Source organism: Drosophila mauritiana, chromosome 2L (assembly GCF_004382145.1).
Source record: "Drosophila mauritiana strain mau12 chromosome 2L, ASM438214v1, whole genome shotgun sequence".
Lineage (NCBI taxonomy): Eukaryota > Metazoa > Arthropoda > Insecta > Diptera > Drosophilidae > Drosophila > Drosophila mauritiana.
In genome coordinates, this window is record NC_046667.1 from 21,162,899 (window position 1) to 21,183,611 (window position 20,713).

Here is a 20,713-nt window from a genome sequence, read left to right on the forward strand (position 1 = left end):
CTATCACGAAATCAGTTGTTTTCGCTTTGACTAGAACATACATACGAAATGAGAGAAATACATCTATACATCTATAAATAAATATAATATAAATAAATAAATATATAATATAAATATAAATAAATATAAGATTTTAAATAAATATAAATATAAGAGGCGGTGCCTCTCCCACAGTTTTTGAGATTCTCATAGATATGGTCTATGCAAAAAAACGAAACTAAATATCTTTTTCCGTTCTGGAGTTATTAACTAAAAAAATATATGGGGCGGTGCCACGCCCACAATTTTTGGTATCATATAAGTCACATTATCCTAATATCTTTCTCCGTTCTGAAGTTATTAATTTTGGTCAGAAAAAGTGGTTAAATTTCCCATAGTGCAGTCCACCCCGACACACACACAGACGCTGTCAAACAGCAGCTGCACCTATTTTAAGGCCAGCTGCATTCATGGCGTTTTCTTCTTCGGTCGATGGTTGCCTATTGGTGAGAGACCTTACCGAGATCTAATTAACTTTATGCTCTTCCGGTAATATTCTGAATATGCTATTGTGCAAAGCGGGTCTCTTATCAGGATAGTCCAGCTGTACCGTTATCAGTGCATTGCGCCGACCGCATGCGCAGAGACGAGCTTTCAGCCGAAAAAGCTTGCTCTCGTTCGACCTCTGAGCGGTTAAACATGAAATAACGGAGGTCCTTGCTGCTGAGGCTGAAATCGACAATCAGTCAAGTTTATCGGGCGGCTTAGTTTAGTCGAAGGATATTGCTCGGTGTCTTGCGTAAAAATTTACAAGCAGAAAAAATTGAACACAACGAAAAAGGAAATAACCAGAAAAGCAAACGTATGTTAAAGAAGCAATAAAGGCGGACGGTTATCAAAAACTTACTAATATCTTGGACTTAAAGAAGGGTCTTATATGCTGGAGGTGAAAGTTACTGGGATTAAAATTTAAAGCAAACGAGGGTTTGTTGCAATAAGCAGAGGGTACACACGTTCGTGAGCTGCTATAAAAAAAATACAATCAAATAGCATTTAAACAAGCCTAACTCACATAACGAGGAGAAACACATGTACGCGCATACCTAGGCAAGACACAGATTTTCCACAAGAAGAAGGACAAGAGGTGTGTTACTTAGTTTGTCAGTCGAATATTCCTCAATGCGGAAATGAAAAGGTAGTCATATAAAGAGAAATAAAAAGATTCAGCGGTGGGGTAGAGAGGAGAGAGAGAGCGGACGAAATTCTCTTATTTCAGTTACCGTGGTCTACTCGGGTGTCGAATGCTGCAAAAAAGGATCACGTGTTGTAACAAAAAAATTACAATACGATAACCAACTTATCTATAGTGGTTAAGCAACACTTTATATTTATAATGTTTATGTTTTTTATTTTGTGATTGAATAGTTTCATTGTCCAATTGCAAAAAATGTATTCTTGTACGCCAATCAATGTCCGGTAGACCCATAGGCAGGTAAACACAAACTTTCTTGCTCTAACAGTTGTAAATATGCGAATATTCACCGCTCTCGCTCAAGGACGCTTCCGCAGTGCATTTAATTTGAGTGGGCGGAGGATGCACCGATAAGTGTCAAGATTGCTTGCTTATACTTTGTCCCTGTATTTGAATTTGGCTTGCAGTGCTTTTATTCAGACAATTGAACGATTTTAGGTTCTTGTTACATCATAAACAAATAAACCAAGAACATGGCTTCGCATTATTAGTAAACCACAAATACCAAATAAGGTCGTACAACGAATAACATCATAGACAAACGTGATGGAAGCAAATTTGGAGAACGGTCAGATGACGAACGCCTCGACAAGCAAATCGCATTCGCAGCGTCAAACAACATCTCGTCGGCGGCAAAACGACAGCGATGTGGCCGGAGGCGTGGGAATCACCGGTGGCGGAGTCGTCATTTTGCCGCAGCACGTGCTTAACGAACTCTATCACAACTACTCCATCAAACAACGCCGCAGTGGATTGAAGTGGTTTGTCTTTGCGGCCGCGTTGTTTAACATATGGACCATCGGGATTCCCTGGGATCAGTCGGCCCCTACGAGAGGTGAGCTATGAATAGAGATAAATTGTTTAAAGAAATTAGTATCGTACTAAAGACATTGTCGGATGATTGTAGAACAATCCTTATAGCCCTTATCTGAGAATGTACATATATGTATAGGAATAACTTTTTAAATGATTACAGTACAGTCATGTAAAATTTGCTTTTGGAATCAATTAAATTATTATAGTCATTTTATATATGTCCAAAAAATAAATTTTCTTCAGCTTCATTTATAAGCTTGGATGGACAGAGTACTTATTTATGTATAAAATGAAAAATCGTCAATCTGCCAGCATTGATATACTTTTTTAATTTTAATTTAAATATTGTTTCCGCCCAGAATGTTACTGCATACTTTCTTGTCTTTAGATTAAATTTTGAGTCCGGTCAGATTATTACTTTTACAAGAATGTACACACATATATATATATATAAACCTTATATAAATATAAGGTTGTTATGAAGTCGAACACTGAAACTGTTATTATTTATTCGATGAAAAAAAAAATTAATATACACGATACCATAGAACGTAAACTAAGGTTTTAAGTAAAAGAAGACCCTACGAAGTTTATTTTTTAAAAGGATTAATCGAGTAAGTCAGTCTCTCCGTCCGTATGAACATAGGGATCGCGGTAACTATAAGAACCAACAAGTTGGAACTAAGCATTAAAGATTTTTTTACAATAATTTAAATATCTTATATCAAATATTTTCATATTATTCCGTATTATAGTGATCAATTGTTGTATGCTGGTAGCGTACTTGGCATTGACAGCGCTCCTTCACATTGGACGCCGTTCTGGTAAACCGGCACTGAGGCGCTTCCACCAAATACTCCTGATTATTGTGCCACGGGCACTGTGGCTATTAAGCATTCTTCATTTTACCGTCTATGTTATTTTGCAGCCTAGTTTTTCCCCAAGGTAAGCTAAATATAATGATAAATACTGGAGGACTGTACTCCACAAAGTGTATTTTGCAATTATACAAAGGACAAGAAGCAATTCATATGTGCATTCAATTTCTTCATCGATCATCTTTTAGGGACCTACTTGGCTGGGCCATCCTTCTAAATTTCTTGGTCTATGTGACGCTGCCATTACAGCTGATTTTTCTTGGTCTGTCGATTGGATGTATCACATATTTTATTTGTCTTAGTCTGCCTGTTGGTTATTCTCGCTGGGACTCGCTGCTCTCGAACCAGTTAGCGGCCAATGCAGTTTTAATAGCCACGGCAGCGCTAATAGGCCTTTTGTACTACTTTATGGGTGAGGCCAAACAGAAAAGAGCATTTCTCGAGGCCAAAAAGAGCCTTGAAGTTAAAATGGTCATAGAGGAACAGTCGGCCGAACAGGTTTGCATTCTCTTTTACTAACCGTGGATACGAGATATAATGCTTGCAACTATTAGGAGCGTCTGCTTTTGTCTGTGCTGCCTAAGCACGTGGCTATCAAGATGCGGGAAGATTTGGGATCATCCAGTTCCGAAGCCTTTAAAAAAATCTACATGAGTCGGCACGAGAATGTAAGGTAAGCATTAAATCGATTGACTCTTCAAGCTGTAAACATTAAAAATTCTTGGTTATTCGTTTTAATTTTTCTGATATACATACATATGTACAAAAAAAAGAATTTTCTTTATTTGATAAAAAACTATAAAAACTAAAAATGAACAGTTACTAATATAAAACAATAAAATATGTCCTTTTCCTAATTTTATTTTAATCAAAAAAATCACAATGTTTTTATATTCTCTCAAAGCTCTTTCATCGAAAGTATTTCAGCCTCCTAATATTTACTAATGTACAGTAAGCTCTGTTATATATAACAGCGTATTTATAAGTGCTAGTATTTTATTTAATCTATTTTTTTCTTACACTTCATCTGCAAATCAATTTCAAAATAATTTTCCTATTTCTTTTGTGCAAACAAGCATTCTATATGCGGATATCGTTGGCTTTACCGCCATTTCCTCCACATATAGTGCGCAAGATTTGGTAAAAATGCTTAATGAGCTCTTTGCGCGTTTCGACAGACTTGCTGAGGTAAATTTGCAAAAAATAAAAAATTTTTGTCTGTTAATGATTTTGATCATTTTAATACCTTTATCCTTTATTTTTTGTTTAATGATAGTTATATTTAATTTTTATTTCTAAACCACTGAAAATGTTTTTTATTCCTTTTTAACAATATGCAGTCGCTTACATTTATTAAAAAGGGAACATGCATATTGTCAATTTATAACAGATAAAAAACTTCAATTCAGTTAAAACAAGACAGAATACTATAGTCGTGTACCTGGACTTCAGATACCCGTTAAAAATTAAAAATTTTTAAATAAGAAATGAGGGGCATGGCCGCAGTGTTTTTGGTGTACCTATAAAAATTGCCAAGACAAACAATAAAAATAGAAAAATATAAACATTTTTCAAAAGGGCGGGCGTGGCAGTTTTTTAGCGTATAAGTGGGAGTGGAAAAAAGTATTTGGCAAATCGGTAGAAATTTTTATATTATTATAATAAAATATGTTATTATATAATAAAATTATGAAAAAATATGTGGGCGTTAGAGTGGACGTCGCAACATGGATCAACAAATTTAAGCTGCGCCTATGTTTATGCAGTCTGCATACTGAATCTCAACTTTCAAGCCAAACAATAATTTTTTTATAGTTCCTGAGATCTCGACGGACGGACGGGCAGGACCAGATCGACTGGCTATTGATCCTGTTCATGAATATATATACTTTATATGGTCGGAAATACCGGTTATACTCTTCTACCGGTTACATACTTTTGAAAGAATCTGGTATACCCTTTTACTCTACGAGTAACGGGTATAAAGAATATTAGAGTTAATCAATAATTGTATTTATGTTTTTTAAACATGGAAGCTTACCGAAATGATTGAGTGAATATAAATTTTTGTAAAAATGAATTTATTTATTTATTTATTATGATAGATAGAATAGTTTACAAAACTAGACTAATTTCAATTGACTATCCGTCAATCTCTAAACCAATAAAAGAGATAAAGAGTTGACACACCTAAGAAATGTAAAGTCCAGACTCTATATGAAATTTAAAAATACCGGTTCTCAGTCCATCCTTTGTAAATATTTAAGCGCTCGGTTAAACTTTACCGTGCTTAATGCTCAGTGCTACAAAAATTATTTAAACCGTTGAAAGTTCCAGTTTGCACAGGATCCGAAACAGTTTTATAATTTCGTTAGCACTCAGCGAAAAACAAGTTCTTACCCTTCCTCGCTATTTTTTGAAAACACTACGGTTACATCGGATCAGGCAATAGCCGATCTATTCGCCAAGTTTTTTCAAACAATATATTCAACTTTACCTAATTCCGAACAGCCATACTCTTATTTGGTATCTAAGTCGAATCTAATATTTTGCCCCACTATAAACGAAAGCTCACTGCTTAACGATCTTCAGCGTGTTAAACCGGTCTATTCGCCAGTTCCCGATGGATTCCCTGGCTGTGTGCTCAGATTCTGTGCGGAAGCCTTGTGCAAGCCTCTACTGAAACTGTTTACCTTATCTTTGGAATCTTCACAATTCCCTTATATATGGAAGGAGTCTTTTGTGATTCCTCTTTACAAAAAAGGTAGCAAACTGGATGCAAGCAATTACAAAGGAATCTCTAAATTGTCGGCTATCCCAAAACTTTTCGAAAATGTTATCACTCCTCATTTGCAGCACCTTTGTAGATCAATCATATCACCGTGTCAACACGGTTTTATGAAACGCAGATCTATAACCACTAACCTCTTGGAGCTAACTTCTTTCGTAATACAGGGTTTCAAAAATAATCTTCAAACATATGTCATCTACACTGATTTTAGTAAAGCATTTGACTCTGTTAATCATTACCTTCTAATAAGAAAACTTGATCTTATAGGTTTTCCTGTTGATCTTCTAAATTGGATTTTAAGCTATTTGAATGGCAGGACGCAAAAAGTCCTCTTTAAAAATTTTTATTTTATTTAATATTTTTCCACCGAGACACGAAACTCCCAAGTGTTTAATGGGAAACCCATGAGTGTTTTGCCGCTCATCCCTTTTAAGGCACTTGCCTTTTTCTGATTGCTTGCCTTCCCTATCCTCCGTTATGAGTGGTAAGTGTGATCGGCACCCAAAACGCAGAGTGCGCGAGTTACAATCCCGTGGCCGAGGGAGGAAAGCTTCCAAAAAAACGACTGAGTAGTTTGAGGTGTGAAATGAGAATAATTATGAATTCTTTATTACAAATATGTATGTGTATCTCCCAAATATCTTCGTCAGAGTTCGTGTTGGCGATCTTCGTTGAACTTTCGCTCGGCTCTCAGTTGCAGTACTGGGTAGACCGAGAGAGGGGGTATGTTAACTCCTCCCCCCCAGTCCGAAGAGAAGGCCGTAATGGGAAATGGCCGGATCGGAGCAAGGTGATTAGGCGGCGTGTTGTTGGTATATGCCACGAACTCCGACGATATTTTGAATTTAACAGTTTTTTTTTGAAATGGGTATCTTAATGTTAAACATGAGTGTTGTGTATATAAACGTTACATCTAATGCTAAAGTTACATTTTGTTCACTTAATTTCTATATTATATTATTATTTGTTTCTTATGAAATAACAGTTTATGGATAATGTTTAGTTTACTGGCTAAAGGCTATCGACTACTTTATTTACGTAATCAAAGTGTCTAAATTGAAGCTATTCCTACTTTATAATGAATAAGTGTTATTTCTTGATAAAGTGGGTTTTTATGTTACTTAGTTTGATAATAATATATTTATTAAATAGTGCTTGTCTTTCTTATGTTCCTGCCACTGTTTTCTTAACTGTTTTTCTAATTTTTTGTTTGTGTAACTTTTGACCTTTAGTTGTTAGGAAAGTGACGCCTTTGTCCCTATCTACTTTGTGTAGTGAAAATTTCGGTGTTATCTTGGTGTTTGTTCAGGCTTCTATGGAAATTTAATTCAATCTGACCGTACTCGTATGCTTTCTCGATTGTCTCTGGCCTTTGATTCCTAATGGCTGACCTAAGTGGGTCCTTTAATCCAGTTAGGAATGTATTTAGGCAGAATCTATCGTATTGGTCGCGTTTGGCCGCGAGAGAGTGTGCGCTAGGGTCGGCTTCTCTAGCGAGTGACATTAAATCGCTTCTTATTTTAGCGGCTGAGTAATACAACTTTCCCATACTGAGTCCGTCCGGAAGGTTGTGTAGCTCTCTAACAAGCATTTCTTCTGTTTTCTTGCTAGAGTATAGTCGCTTGAGGTTTATTTTGATGTCATCCCAAGTAAGGAGTACATCGCAGACATTCAGTGCTTCGTCTGCCCTGCCTTTAATTTTGTCACGGATAGTTCCAAGTAAGTACTGTCCGCCTGTTGTTTGGTCCACTGATGAAGCTAACAAAAGGAGCTGATCTACTCTGTCTATGAATCTATCAAGATTGTCAGGTGGGCCTTCGTAGGTTGGTAGTTGATGTACAAGGGTTAGTAATTGTTGTAGGTTCAGGTTTGTGTTTGTTGATGAATTAACGATAGGACTTATTGGCCCTGTGTCGTTACCGGAATCCATAGTGTTGGTGGGATTATTGTCTTCGGATTGAACCGACTGGTCTTTTTCTTTAGTTCCTGTCGCTTCCCTTATCTCAGATAGACCAGATCCGCTTCTTAGCCCTAATCTGCCCCTAACTGTATTACTAATGTTGGCTTTTTTTTCTAACATTTACACGTATTGGGAAGAAATCTGTATTTTTGTTTGAAAATAATAGTGAATAATTATATATTAAGGTATGGTTATGATATGTGTAATAATATGTAAAAATAGGTATATTAATAATATCTTTTTGTTTAGGGAAAATTTTGGGTGTTAGGCTTGTTTTGTTTTCGTTTGTATATTAATGTAGTAATATATTGTATTATAATCGAGTAATATATTGTATTATTTTTTGTGATGCTATGTATATGTATCTGTTTGAATGTGTATTATATGTGTGTATTCTTTTCAAAATAAAAGAAAACCTGTATGTGTGTGTCCGTTACGCAGTTTCTTCTTATCCTTGTTTCCCGGTGCTTAGTATATGTCGTTCTTGTAGTGCTGCTGTGCTTCTATCCACCTTTTACTCGTGTTTTCGACTTTAGCTGTAATACATGATTTAAATAGCTATTGAATAGAGTGTATTTTTGTTATAGGTTAGTGAACATGTGACAACAGTAGGCGTTAAGTTGGTTTTTTTTTTTTTTTGGTTCTTTTTTTTTCTATACATATATGCATTATTTTTCTTGAATTAATTGAGTGGGTTTTTTTTTTGTTTGTAGTGCGTGGTGTGCAAAAAGAATTCGGCAAGTGTACGGCGTCAAGCGTCGCGCCGCCACTCTGGCGCGACATCAGCTTTTGGCGGCAGCCAATGTACAGTGATGCGTCGACGTCGCTAGGGTTATACAAGCGGCGCAACACAAACACATACATGCTTACTTGATATTGCCGAAGGAAACTGTATCACTGTGCAAATTTTTTTTTTTTTTCCTTTTTTTTTTTCTTTTTTTTGTCTTTTTTTTTTATTTATTAGTATTATTATGATTTTTATTATTATTTTTTTTTTTATGTAAATGGATAAGTGAAAACGATCCCGGTGCCTTATCAGCGATTGATGTGCACATATTCGGTCGTTAATCACACAACTTACATTTATTTATTTATAACCCACTGTGAATTAGATCCCGTTGCCTCGGAGGCGACTGATGTCCAAATTCACCTCCTGCGCAGCAAGTTCTGTATTTGTTAAAAAAATTTGTGTTCATGTAAATTTTTAAGTGAAAACGATCCCGGTGCCTTATCAGCGATTGATGTGCACATATTCGGTCGTTAATCACACAACTTACAGTTATTTATTTATTTTTTTTTTTTTATTTATTTTTTTTTTTAAAAACACTTGTGTAGGAGGTCCCGTTATATCGGAGGCGATCGATGTCCAAAATTTATTCGAGTTCTGGTCACAACGTAGTCTAATATTCGACTGATCTCGTTCTTTACCATTCTCTTTTCTGTTGTGCACAACGGCCAACACTCAGCGGCAGCGACGTCGCTCTGTCGCCGCGCCAAACGGTTGTTCTCAGAACTATAGAGACACAACAACCGTTCGCAGTGCGAATATAGGCTGATGTAATATTACCATAGTGATGAAATTACCATTCTTATGAAGTAACCAAAGAGCAACCAATACTCTCGCACACACCAAGCGCTCTCCGACACACAAATGGTAACCATACACAGTAGTTTAACATGTCAGAAAAAATTTTTTTTTCTCTTTTAATTTTTTTTTTTATTATTATTTTTTTTGTTGTTGATTAATTTACCATTTGTATGAGTTAGGGTGTATGGATGATCCCGGTGCCTTATCAGCGATTGATGTACACATATACGGTCATCACACACAGTAACTCGTTGGTATAATTGTTGTAAATTGTCCCGCACAAGCGATCCCGGTGCCTTATCAGCGTTTGATGTACACATATACGGTCGCCTGTGAAGCAATTTGAACTTGATTTCGTTTGTTTCCTTTGTTTTAATTGCACTTGCACGTTATTATGTTTTATCCAATTCCTTTCTATTTCACCACTCACTAATAAAATCCCCACAACCACTGCCGTCACATGTTCAATACCTCTTTAGAATTAGAACGATAAGCGTAGTGGGCATTGTTAATCCCTTGTCCGTTGACCGGCTGCGCCAGTTACAATCCCGTGGCCGAGGGAGGAAAGCTTCCAAAAAAACGACTGAGTAGTTTGAGGTGTGAAATGAGAATAATTATGAATTCTTTATTACAAATATGTATGTGTATCTCCCAAATATCTTCGTCAGAGTTCGTGTTGGCGATCTTCGTTGAACTTTCGCTCGGCTCTCAGTTGCAGTACTGGGTAGACCGAGAGAGGGGGTATGTTAACTCGCGTACTCCCGGGTGCTTGCCTGCACATGCAGATTTTGACTGGGTGTTTGTAAGTACCCGCGTGAGTGGTGAGTGGCACCACCAGCACTCAAAATTGTTGAGTGTGAGTCAAGTGGAAAAAAATGGCACCCTTGCAGTTCTCTGGTGTGCACTTTCTGAAATAGTTGCTTTGTCGCTTGCATATTTTCATCTCGTTGGCAAAAAGTGCGAGTAGCGGGAATATGATAATCAAGGTATTCGACTATAGCCTTCTTTTTATATTGTACTTGTTGTCCTTATGTCTGAAACTGTTTAAATTTTATTTAAGAATTTTAATTTCACTAAATTACAACTGTATATTATATGAAAATTAGCCATATTGATTTATTGCTTGTTATTGTGATCGAACCTAAACTAAACCACAATTGCCTTACTCTAGAAATATCAACAATTGCGCATTAAGATTCTTGGCGATTGCTATTATTGCATTAGCGGTGCCCCTGATGAGCGTCCAGATCACGCCGTCATGTGCGTGCACATGGGACTCTCCATGGTGAAGGCCATTAAGTAAGTAGAGGTTGTAGATTTTCCCTGGGGAAAGTGGGGACAGCTTGACAGGCGAAAGGTGACGACGAATCTACGCTTGTTCAATTATTAATAATTGCAGTTAACCACGCTCGCTCCTTTTGCTAGTTGGGGCTTCTAAGAATCAACCACTTATTACGCTCTCCGTGTGCTTGCAGGTATGTGCAGCAGAAGGCCAACTCACCTGTTGACATGCGAGTAGGCATTCACACTGGAGCCGTGCTCGCCGGCATTCTTGGCCAGCGACAGTGGCAGTTTGATGTTTACTCTAAGGACGTAGAGCTGGCCAATAAAATGGAATCGAGCGGGAAGGCTGGGTAAGTCAGGCATACTTTCATAATGCATATATGCTTACAAACTTAAATCGCATTTACCTTCTTAGACGCGTTCACATTTCGGACAAAACGCTTGCCTTTCTGAACGGCGAATTCGAAGTAGAGGCTGCCTTTGGGGAGAAACGAGAAGAGTTGTTGCGTATTGCTGGGCTAAAGACGTATTTTATCACCAAAGTAGTTAAAGCGGTGAGTTTGAGAAAAAAGATATATCCTTCAATGAAGCATAGGATTTTAAGACAAAACTTTACAAAAGTGTAGGCTCGCTTATGCATGATATACCAAAGATTTTCCCAAAGTCTTTAATCTATTTTATTTGGAAAAAATAGTTAGAATATCCAAAAAGCATTAGGAACATATAGCACAAATAGCAGCTTCCCGCTAAGCTAGCATTTCAGTTCAATGTGTAACTTGCGTCGATATATTTTCAACATTTAAATGGTTTCAATACCCGAAATGGCGTTAGATACTATGATACAAACCATAAACACAAATAAGTTCAACGACATATAGCACAACCACAATGTTCGGAATGATGAGATTTAATAAATGTAGGTACTTTTAGTTGTTTTTGTGCTAAATTAGCGTTGTTTTTTAAAAGTGATGGTTAAAGTTACAAATTTTTATATTTATTAAAAGGAAAAAATGTTAAAGGGATTTATTAACGGACTTTAATAACGTTTCGTTACAGACAAACAAGCGAACCAAAAAAATGGAAATTTTAAAAGAAAATGTATCACATTTTTTATTTTAATATCTTTTAAACGGATCATCGAGCTTTAACAAATTAGGTGTCAATGCTAATTTTGGATACTCATTTTTCAATAACCGTTCAATCCCTTTACGCTACCTTGTGGTAAACCATGCAAGGATTCAGTGAAAAAAGACCCTAAATTTAAACAAATTTCCATTTGATTTATTTTTGACATAACATGCAATTCTTAACGGAGATATTTGTATCTTAGCATCTATTTAGCCATATTCGACTATTTGTCCGTTTGTCTGTCCGTATGAACGTTGAAAACTTCGAAATTGCTAGGAAATTAAGATTACCCGTGTAGATTCTTGTGACCCAGCTCGCATTGCTCAATTGCTTTAGAACGTTGCCACGCCAATAAACCTTCAAAAACTGTAATTTTATCATTTATCTTGTCAGTTCCTAATACTTCGGGCATGCCCACTCTAACGACCGCGCACCCACAAGTTTAAAGAATGTTTTGATTTTTTTCAAAAGCCTTATAAATTATCTTTGAGTAACGGATATCTGATAGTCGAGGAACACGATTATAGCATAATCGCTGACCGATTATCCATTTGCCTACTATTAACGTTCAGAAAAGGCAAAATAATTTGAATTATCTGTGAAATTTTCTGTGAAATTATATATAACACAGTTTTATAAATCAATGAAAGCCTATTAAAATTTATAATAATAATAATTCCAGTTTGCATCGCCATGTGCCAAAAAAATAAATGAAACCCAGTCTGAAATTGCACACCCCAATCCTAATGGATCGACGACCGATATTGTATCAGATGAAGATGACAACGATGCCACATTGGACGACGAAGGGCTCCTTGCGCAGAATTCTGTATCTAATGGACACCAAAAAGTGATTGCAGTGACTGCAGACGAAGAGGAGCAGGTGAAATTGGAGAACTTTAAACAACGACTGAAAGATGAGCTGGTAACTCGCGATGGACATGAGTAAGCAAATATTTGCTATATATATTATAGTATATGAGACTACAGCATAGCATACTTTAGCACATCATGAAATTTAACTTTTTTTCTAGAAACCTAACTAAGGACACTAACATATTCTTGCGCTTCAAAAACCCGCAGCTGGAGCAACTGTATGCCGTATATAGAGAGCCGTACAGTTCACTTCCACTTCTTGCCGCCCTTCTAGTGCAGTGCATTGATGTGCTGTACTCATACATAGTTCTCCCGAGATCTACCCTCCACTTCATTAATATAGCTGCTCCGTTGGTACCAATCGCAATGCTGGTAGTGATCAGCCTTGCCGAAAGCTTTAGTGGCATGCTGCCAAAGTTTTTCGTAGATGTCAGCAAGCGGTTCAATGACATAACTTTTGTTCGCGAGCTGGCCGCCATAATTATTGCACTCACCATTGGCTTCAGTAACGTTATCGACATGGTTAGTTTGTGCTTTTATCAAAAAGGTTATGCACTCAAATATTGCAATGCAAATACTTTAAATGTGTCAATATAATTTTCCAATGCGTGCAACGCAATAAACACGATGTTTCAACCCCACAATGTATATATGTATGTACATATATACATACATATACATATATTCTTGATCAATATCGTCAGCGGAGTTGTGTGTTTTAGTTTTCTTATTTTTATCAACGTCTTTTATTTTTCGGGATGCAGCACATTCTATTTAATTTTATTCTAATCGGATCGTTTGGGAACTATTGGAAAAATACATTATACACTCAAAACTTTATAAAATATCCGGTATGTTTTTGTTTGGTACTGGAAAAATAAATATAAATTCACAGACACCACATTTTTTTAATAAAATAATAATTATAATATAAGCTTGTGAGGCATCTACATTAGAAACAACGTACTTGTGTACTTTCTGAAATAATGTCGTTGAAATTTGGGTACTTAAGTTTCTAAAATAAAGTCGTTGTACTTGACTAACGGACGGGTGGGGCTAATAATTTTCTTGATCAAAAATATTACACCTTGCATAGCTCGTATCTTTATTCGATTTACATAAAAATATTTTTAAAGAAAATCACTTTGAAAAAACTAAAAGTCAATTGAAAATGATTTGCCTTAATTTTTTTTGCAAATGTTTAATTTCAAAGAGTTTTTGCCAGGACGTGCTGTCCATAAATTGATTTCCATTTTCTTTATAGTTCTTTTTCGTCACCTTCGTGCGTACCGAGCATATTGTGAGTGAAAGCGAGTTCAATGTAACGGCTAGCCGAGATAGCGATATAAACTTGGAGGTGGAGGGGATGGTCACCGCAGAGCACCTACTTCCCGCATCGTTTGTGGAACAAATGCGCGAAGCTGTGCCCCCGGAACGAGTTTTGTATCCGTCCTACTTAAGTAACTTTGGAGTACTTATATTAATTGCGATTGCCGTGATTGCCCAACTTACTCATCTCACAAAGATTTTGCTACTTTTGTCCATTGCAGGTAATTGTAATTAAAGCGCAACAATTTTACATCGTAATAAATTACTCTTTTCTTAAAAGCTTTGCATTGCTATTTCAATATATTCATAATGCAGGATTTGTATGCTCTAGAGGATGATTTGGAACATCAACCGTAAGTTAAGTAAAGATACTTTCTAAAAGAGATGATTAAAAATTACTTATTTTTCTTGTTTTCTTTTAAATTTATTAAACATAATTAGTATTATATCTACGCGATATACCGCTTCAGGACTTCTGCTAGTGGCTGCTCTGGCGTTAAGCACTTTGGCAAGACACGTGAGTGTAATATAAAGTAAGGGGCCTGATATATGAAATTATTGCAACTTGTAGATGGACCATGAGGATAGGGTAATATTCAAGTGGAAAACCGAGGTGGCCGAGCAAAAGGAGACCGCAAACGATATGAGGCAGCGCAATGAGGCTTTGGTCTACAATGTCTTACCTGTTCATGTGGCAGAGCACTTCATGAAGAACACTAAACGCTCTCATGATGATCTTTATTCCCAGAGCTATGCTGAAGTGGGCGTATTATTCGCCAGCATGCCGAACTTTTCTGGTAAGATTAAACTAATAGTCCACATATGTACATATAAACAATTACACTTCAGCGATTATCTATCAACTTCGAGAGTTAGAAACACACAATGCCAAAACTCTTGCACCGCATTTGAACTGAGACATATTTTGGCGCGCGAGTCTCACTGCCACACCTCCCGCATAACCGACAAAGCGCTGCCCTGTACCGTTCGGTTCGATTCGCGAGAAGATAGGCGCGAAATAGAAAAGAGCTCAGAAACGAGGAAATAAATATGATATAAAATAATTATAATAAATATAAATGTTAGTAAGATCTTATTATGTATTAAGAGTTAGAATTGATAGCTTTAAGAGCGGCTAAGAGTCAAGGTTACAGATTACACTCTATTATAGTCAGAACATAAAACTCTTAAGGGTCATGCAACTCATAGTTAGATCTACAATGATTTAAGATTAGGGGCTTCTAAAGAATCTACTTGGAACGGAGAAGTTTAGTGTAACTTTACACTTAAAAGCTACACCATATTTGAAAGCTATCTAGATCGGATTGTAAATCCAAATGGCAAGAAATATTCTTATGCTGTGGGGGCATAATTTAACATAGTCTGCGTAAATAAATACACGAAGTTTAGTTTTATTGCTAAGGTCGTTAATTTAAAAGGTTAATAAAAGGACCAAGGGTGCTCCCTTATGGGACATCGAGTGTGTCTTGGAGAACATAAGAAAGATAACTTTTAAAGAGAACCCGTTACGTCCTGCCATTCAGAATTGTTCGCATCTTCGTCGCGTCAAATTGACAAAAGTTAACATCTTAACTTTGTGACTATAAAATGCAATCAAAGACATTTTTTTTTATTTTACTTACTTGTTCTTACTTGTTTGAACTTATTGTAATGTCTTTGATATACTAAAGTAAAGATCTTTGGACAAGAATAATTAATTTTGCCATTGGACAAGAATCCTTTTCTGTAAAACAATAAATCTAAAGCTATAGACGGGATAACACAAGATATATATTCAAATGTTTATTTTACCAATCCCAGGTCCTTTTTGTTTTTTGTTTTAAATTATATGACTGCAAAAACTCACGGCATACATATTTATAAACGCATTCTCTGAATCTGGCAACACAAGCTGTGTGCACAACCCGCAGTTAATGACGAGGAAAATCACTATCGGCGCTCTTCTTTTTCAGATTTCTATTCCGAAGAAACAGTAAACAACCAGGGCTTGGAATGTTTACGTTTTCTCAATGAGGTCATCTCAGATTTTGATGCAGTAAGTAAATGCTTTCGTATTATTTCTTATACCCCTGCAGAGAATTATTAGTCAGAAGTCGATATAGCTATGTTCGTCTGTCCGTCTATCTATTTCTACGCAAACCAACCTCTTAATGAATGAGACTTTTTCAAAGGGAAGTACATATGTATATATATGTAAGTCGGAACGGGTGGGATCGGATCACTTTCTTCGTTTTTTTATTATTTCGGCTTTAATTTGAAAAGCATCGAACGATTATATCATATACATAGCTGCCGAAGGAACAGTCGGAAAACTAATTTAAAATAATAATAGAAAATGAATTAGAGTTTCGTGGTTTTAACTCGGTATATGACACTGTTTTGATCTTATATTTTTTCGGTTTTAATTTAATGGGCGAATATATCATATAGTTGCAATAGGAGCAGTCGAAAAATGATTTGCTGCAAGGGTATATGAGCATGCCGAAGCAAGCATCATTTCTTGTTAAATATGAGATCAAGAAATTAAGAGAATTCTTATTTATTAGTTGTTGGAGCTGCCCCAATTCCAAGACATCATCAAAATAAAAACTATTGGTTCGACATATATGGCTGCCAGTGGGATAAATCTGCAGAGGACTCTTCGAAATGACGCCCCAATTACAGAACGGTGGTCTCACCTAGCGATTTTGGTGGAGTTCGCAATGGAACTGAAGCACGCATTGCAAAGCATCAACGAGCAGTCCTTTAACCACTTCGTCCTTAAGATGGGGATCAATCATGGACCGATCACGGCTGGCGTTATTGGCGCACGCAAACCGCATTATGACATCTGGGGTAATACGGTGAATGTGGCATCTCGAATGGAGAGCACAGGAAAGGCGGGTGCTATTCAGGTCACAGAAGAGACGTGCAATATTTTACAGCCCTTTGGTTACAAATTCCTTCAGCGTGGTCTGGTAGCGGTCAAGGGAAAAGGACAGTTGATGACATTTTATCTGCAGGTAAGGGTTATGTATTTTCTTAAAGCCAGATTCCTTAAGCTTAAAGATGCTAGGTTTGAAAATATCGAATTTTATACCCGTTACTCGTAGAGTAAAAGGGTATACTAGATTCGTTGAAAAGTATGTAGCAGCCAGAGGGAAGCGTTTCCGACCATGTAAAGTATATATATGTATATATTTCCGAAAGTATATTCTTAATCGGGATCAATTAAGCTTACATTTTCCAGAGACATAGTTGCAGCGAATTTTTGTTGATTCATATTGCCATGCCCGAAACTGCCACGCCCATACTTCTGAAAAATTCTTTAATATATTTTTATTAGTTTGGTAAATTTCAATCCATTTGCCAAAAACCTTTTTTCCACGCCCACTCGTGCACAAACCGCACAAAACTCAGACTTAGGCAAAATGTCCGACATGTTGCCACGCCGACACTTTTGAACAATTTTTAAATTTGTTCTCATTTACAAATATCTATCGATAGCTCAGAAAATTATGAAATTTCGCGTTCCCATTTCTACTAGCTGAGTAACGGGTATCTAGATAGTCGTGGAAGTCGACTATAGCATTCTCTGTTGTTGAAATTTGAAAGCTGGAGTCGTTTGGCCACCAATTAGTTTTGCTTTGACCACGTTTAGTTTTGACATTTCACTTAACTTCAGAATATTTTAAAGGTAATTTTTAAAATTTGAAAAAAATATGACACATTAAAGATCATTTCTGTCTTGTCAGACTATAAATCGTTTGCCTATCTTTTAATAGTACATATTAGAAAATAAAACGTTTGGGCAACCAATTGTTGTGCTACTTGTTTTAATTGCGTGTATAAATGTTTCAAAATTCGTTCTTATAATTAAACTATTTTTTATCGCTGTGGACAACAGTCCACGTTGAAGAGTATGCGAATGAGACTACTATATATGCATACACGCATACCCAAACAAATGAAGACATTCTGCGGTTGTCCAACGGTAGCGCTATTTCTAAAAAGATTGAACTTAAAAACCAGGCTCGTTTGTTTCTATACAATCTGCATGCTTAATCTGACCTATCTTTGTTTCCGCCTTCCCTTTTTTGAAATTTCATTCTTGCACCTCCATAAGCTATGAACAGGGTTATCTGATAGTCGAGAAATTCGACTTAAGCCTTCTCCCTTTTTTAAATTGCGCGTAATATAAGATAATCGTAATATAAAATATTCTATTGTTCTTCAAGGGTAAGTCCCAGTCGAGTGCTGAACCGGTATCATCCGGCGCAGTCGAGCTCAATGGCCAGGATTCATCTGCTCTAGAATCCACAAGCGAACTGGAGACCTCAGACATTAAGATGCCCTTGCTGAAGATGAATGCCCCAGAGCAATCGTTGGAAATCGACCAAGATCAGAGCTTAAAAAATGACAGTGCTGGCCAAGAAAGGGTGGGAGAATTTCAGTCGTTGCTAGAATAGTAAGCTTGTCATACTTATGATTTTAATTCTTTGTGAACGTGCAGACAGAGTGGATGTGTATGCGTGTGTGTGGCCGTGTTAAAAAACAAGAGTTTACTATTTTGAAGAAATTATTTTTGCAGTAAGTTAGCTTTTGCCTCAGTGTTCGTGTGATATTCCATGCCAGATGATTAATGAAATAAATAAGCAAAATTCGAAATTAGTTATTATAACCGATTTTTCTTTCTAAAAGTTTGTAAACTGTGTACCTAAAACAAGAAATATATCTATCTTCTAAGTATATTTTTGTATGCCTAAGTATTTTCAGTTATTCCAAACCATACTTCGTTTAAAAAAAGTGAAATTTTCTAAGCTCTGTAATATTTATGTGATCCACTTCGCTTTGCAGCTAATTGATGTGTAGATTTGCATCTCAATGTGTAAAATATATATATCCGCATTATAGTTAAAACCAAAATTACGATATAAGTAACATTGTAGCTATAGAAATATAGAATATATTAGTTGAGAGTCCAAATCCCACCATAACAACTAAAACCCACGTGTCAGTCCAAATTGAGAACAAAACGTACTATAATTAATTAGTTAAAAAGTATTAAATATAAAAATGGAAATGAAATCAAAGAACAAAAATATAATGCTTAGAATGCGTTCTTGGGCGTCGTCAACCAACATTATTCCTTCATATATATATAAATATTTAAATTAAAACAAACTTATTAGCATTGCATGCTTGTTAAATGCAACGAATTAGCAAAGCAACAATAAACGAACTTAATTATCAAAAGTTGCAAAATAATCAAGGAACTTGACCTAAAATCTTTTGAATGCGTTTGTCCATCAGGTTTTTGTACTGCATTATCTAAATTTTTCTTTGATGGCTTAAGGCATGACAATCAAGATGAATAAAACTATACAAATGATTGCTTTAGCTCGAAATTCCACTGTTTAAAAGCACTATGAACTATTTTTACAACATACTTTTTATTAAATAATTTTAGAAGATTGTGACGTTTATGTTGGTTTTTTCATGAAACCTTAATGTGAAATAAGGTTTTACTTCATTAAAGATAAATTAACTAAAATATAAATTAATTAAAACCTACCAAATATAGCAAATTATAGAGAAATAAATAAAATTATTTTAGCCAAAGACTTATAGGTTTTTTAACCCCTTGTTCACATTTAATACACATTTCCGGTGTATAAAAAGTTAGGTAATTGGTATATTGTTCCTCGAACATTATTCTAATGTCGTGGGACCAACGACCAACGTGGGTCATACCTGCCGAGGTGCGATACAAATTTGAGATAAAGTATATTATAAACCGAACATAATTCTCTGTGAGGAGTAATGAAACTCATAGTTAGATTACAAAGATTTAAAATTTGAGTTGGCTAGAGCCGATATGTTAATTGAGATTAACAATACTAAGAAGGTAATATAAGGTTTGCATCCCCCTTAATGTTTCTTAAGATACATAGTAAATGTTTTGTTTTGAATTTATTTAATTCAAGTGAACTCATTTTGTGGACTCGAAGTAGGTGACTAGCGAAACGAATAAGGCTTTAGTTATGTAAGGATCATTAAATTTCTTTGACCACATCTTATAAAACCAAGCACACCCGTGGCTATATTAACTATGGACTAAATATCATTAAAAAGTTAAGTTTTTGGTCTAGAAGATAAGTACCCGCTTAGAGTGTGAGTCGCGTGTATTAAGTTGGAGCGACATTTAAGTTTATTAAGTTATCACATCACCTTTTTTAAAAGCTGTCTTGATCGGATTGTAAGTCCGAAGGGCTGATCGTAGAGCAGGGATCTAATTTAAAATTGGATACAATTTTAAGTTCGACATATATGCAGCATAAGAATAAACTGGGTAGCCTTTTTAAGCGGTATGGATGGCGGACAAAGAATTAAAATAATTTGGAAATTAAAATAAGCAAATAAGTAATGAAATAGAAGGTCAAAACTTTTGCATTTTGTAGAAAAGTAGCAAGATGTTAATTATTTCGAGAACGAGGTTTTATTTCCACGGTATCTTTTTGAAAAATTATTTCTATTATTAAATCTTAGCTTTAAACTCTTTCACCACCATACTATTCTTCCAGAAATCTCCAGAATATATGCTTGAAAAGGGTGTTCGGGACCTTGACATTGCAAGGAAAAGTTCCCAAGCGTAAAAAAAGTTAAGCTTTTCCACTTTACATTAGACTAGTAGAAGCCGTAAAACGTTGTTTCTCTAGTGGAACCACCTAAAGGATTTTTGGCGGTGTCTCTGTATGGATTTTTAGCAAGCTGTAATAATTAATTATATTATTTTTTTATTTTTAGTTTTATTTTCGAAAGGTATACGGGG

General features: G+C 35.9%; 1 protein-coding gene across 5 annotated transcripts; it reads left to right on the forward strand.

Moving 5' to 3' along the window:
* The first annotated feature begins 747 nt into the window (after positions 1 to 747).
* On the forward strand, positions 748 to 19,367 carry LOC117138218 (adenylate cyclase type 3). 5 transcript variants are annotated; one of them, XM_033300165.1, is made up of 19 exons: positions 748 to 841; positions 1,670 to 2,066; positions 2,803 to 2,992; positions 3,114 to 3,423; positions 3,480 to 3,598; positions 4,002 to 4,113; positions 10,436 to 10,563; positions 10,740 to 10,898; positions 10,964 to 11,102; positions 12,359 to 12,621; positions 12,711 to 13,074; positions 13,317 to 13,403; positions 13,817 to 14,102; positions 14,162 to 14,234; positions 14,323 to 14,398; positions 14,453 to 14,678; positions 15,855 to 15,937; positions 16,449 to 16,904; positions 18,120 to 19,367. In XM_033300165.1, the coding sequence occupies exons 2-19, from the start codon at positions 1,778 to 1,780 to the stop codon at positions 18,348 to 18,350; spliced, it is 3,591 nt and encodes a 1,196-aa protein (XP_033156056.1). In that variant the 5' UTR covers positions 748 to 841; positions 1,670 to 1,777; the 3' UTR covers positions 18,351 to 19,367. The 5 variants fall into 5 exon arrangements, with proteins under 5 accessions (XP_033156056.1, XP_033156062.1, XP_033156071.1 ...); XM_033300171.1 differs by lacking the exon at positions 13,317 to 13,403; XM_033300180.1 differs by lacking the exons at positions 4,002 to 4,113; positions 10,436 to 10,563.
* The last annotated feature ends 1,346 nt before the right edge of the window (positions 19,368 to 20,713 follow it).

Coding starts and splice junctions, on each gene's coding strand:
- LOC117138218 (XM_033300165.1), top strand. CDS start 1,778: ATGGAAGCAAATTTGGAGAACGGTCAGATGACGAACGCCTCGACAAGC. Junction 2,067..2,802: donor TCAGTCGGCCCCTACGAGAG/GTGAGCTATGAA, acceptor TCCGTATTATAG/TGATCAATTGTTGTATGCTG. Junction 11,103..12,358: donor TCACCAAAGTAGTTAAAGCG/GTGAGTTTGAGA, acceptor TAATAATTCCAG/TTTGCATCGCCATGTGCCAA.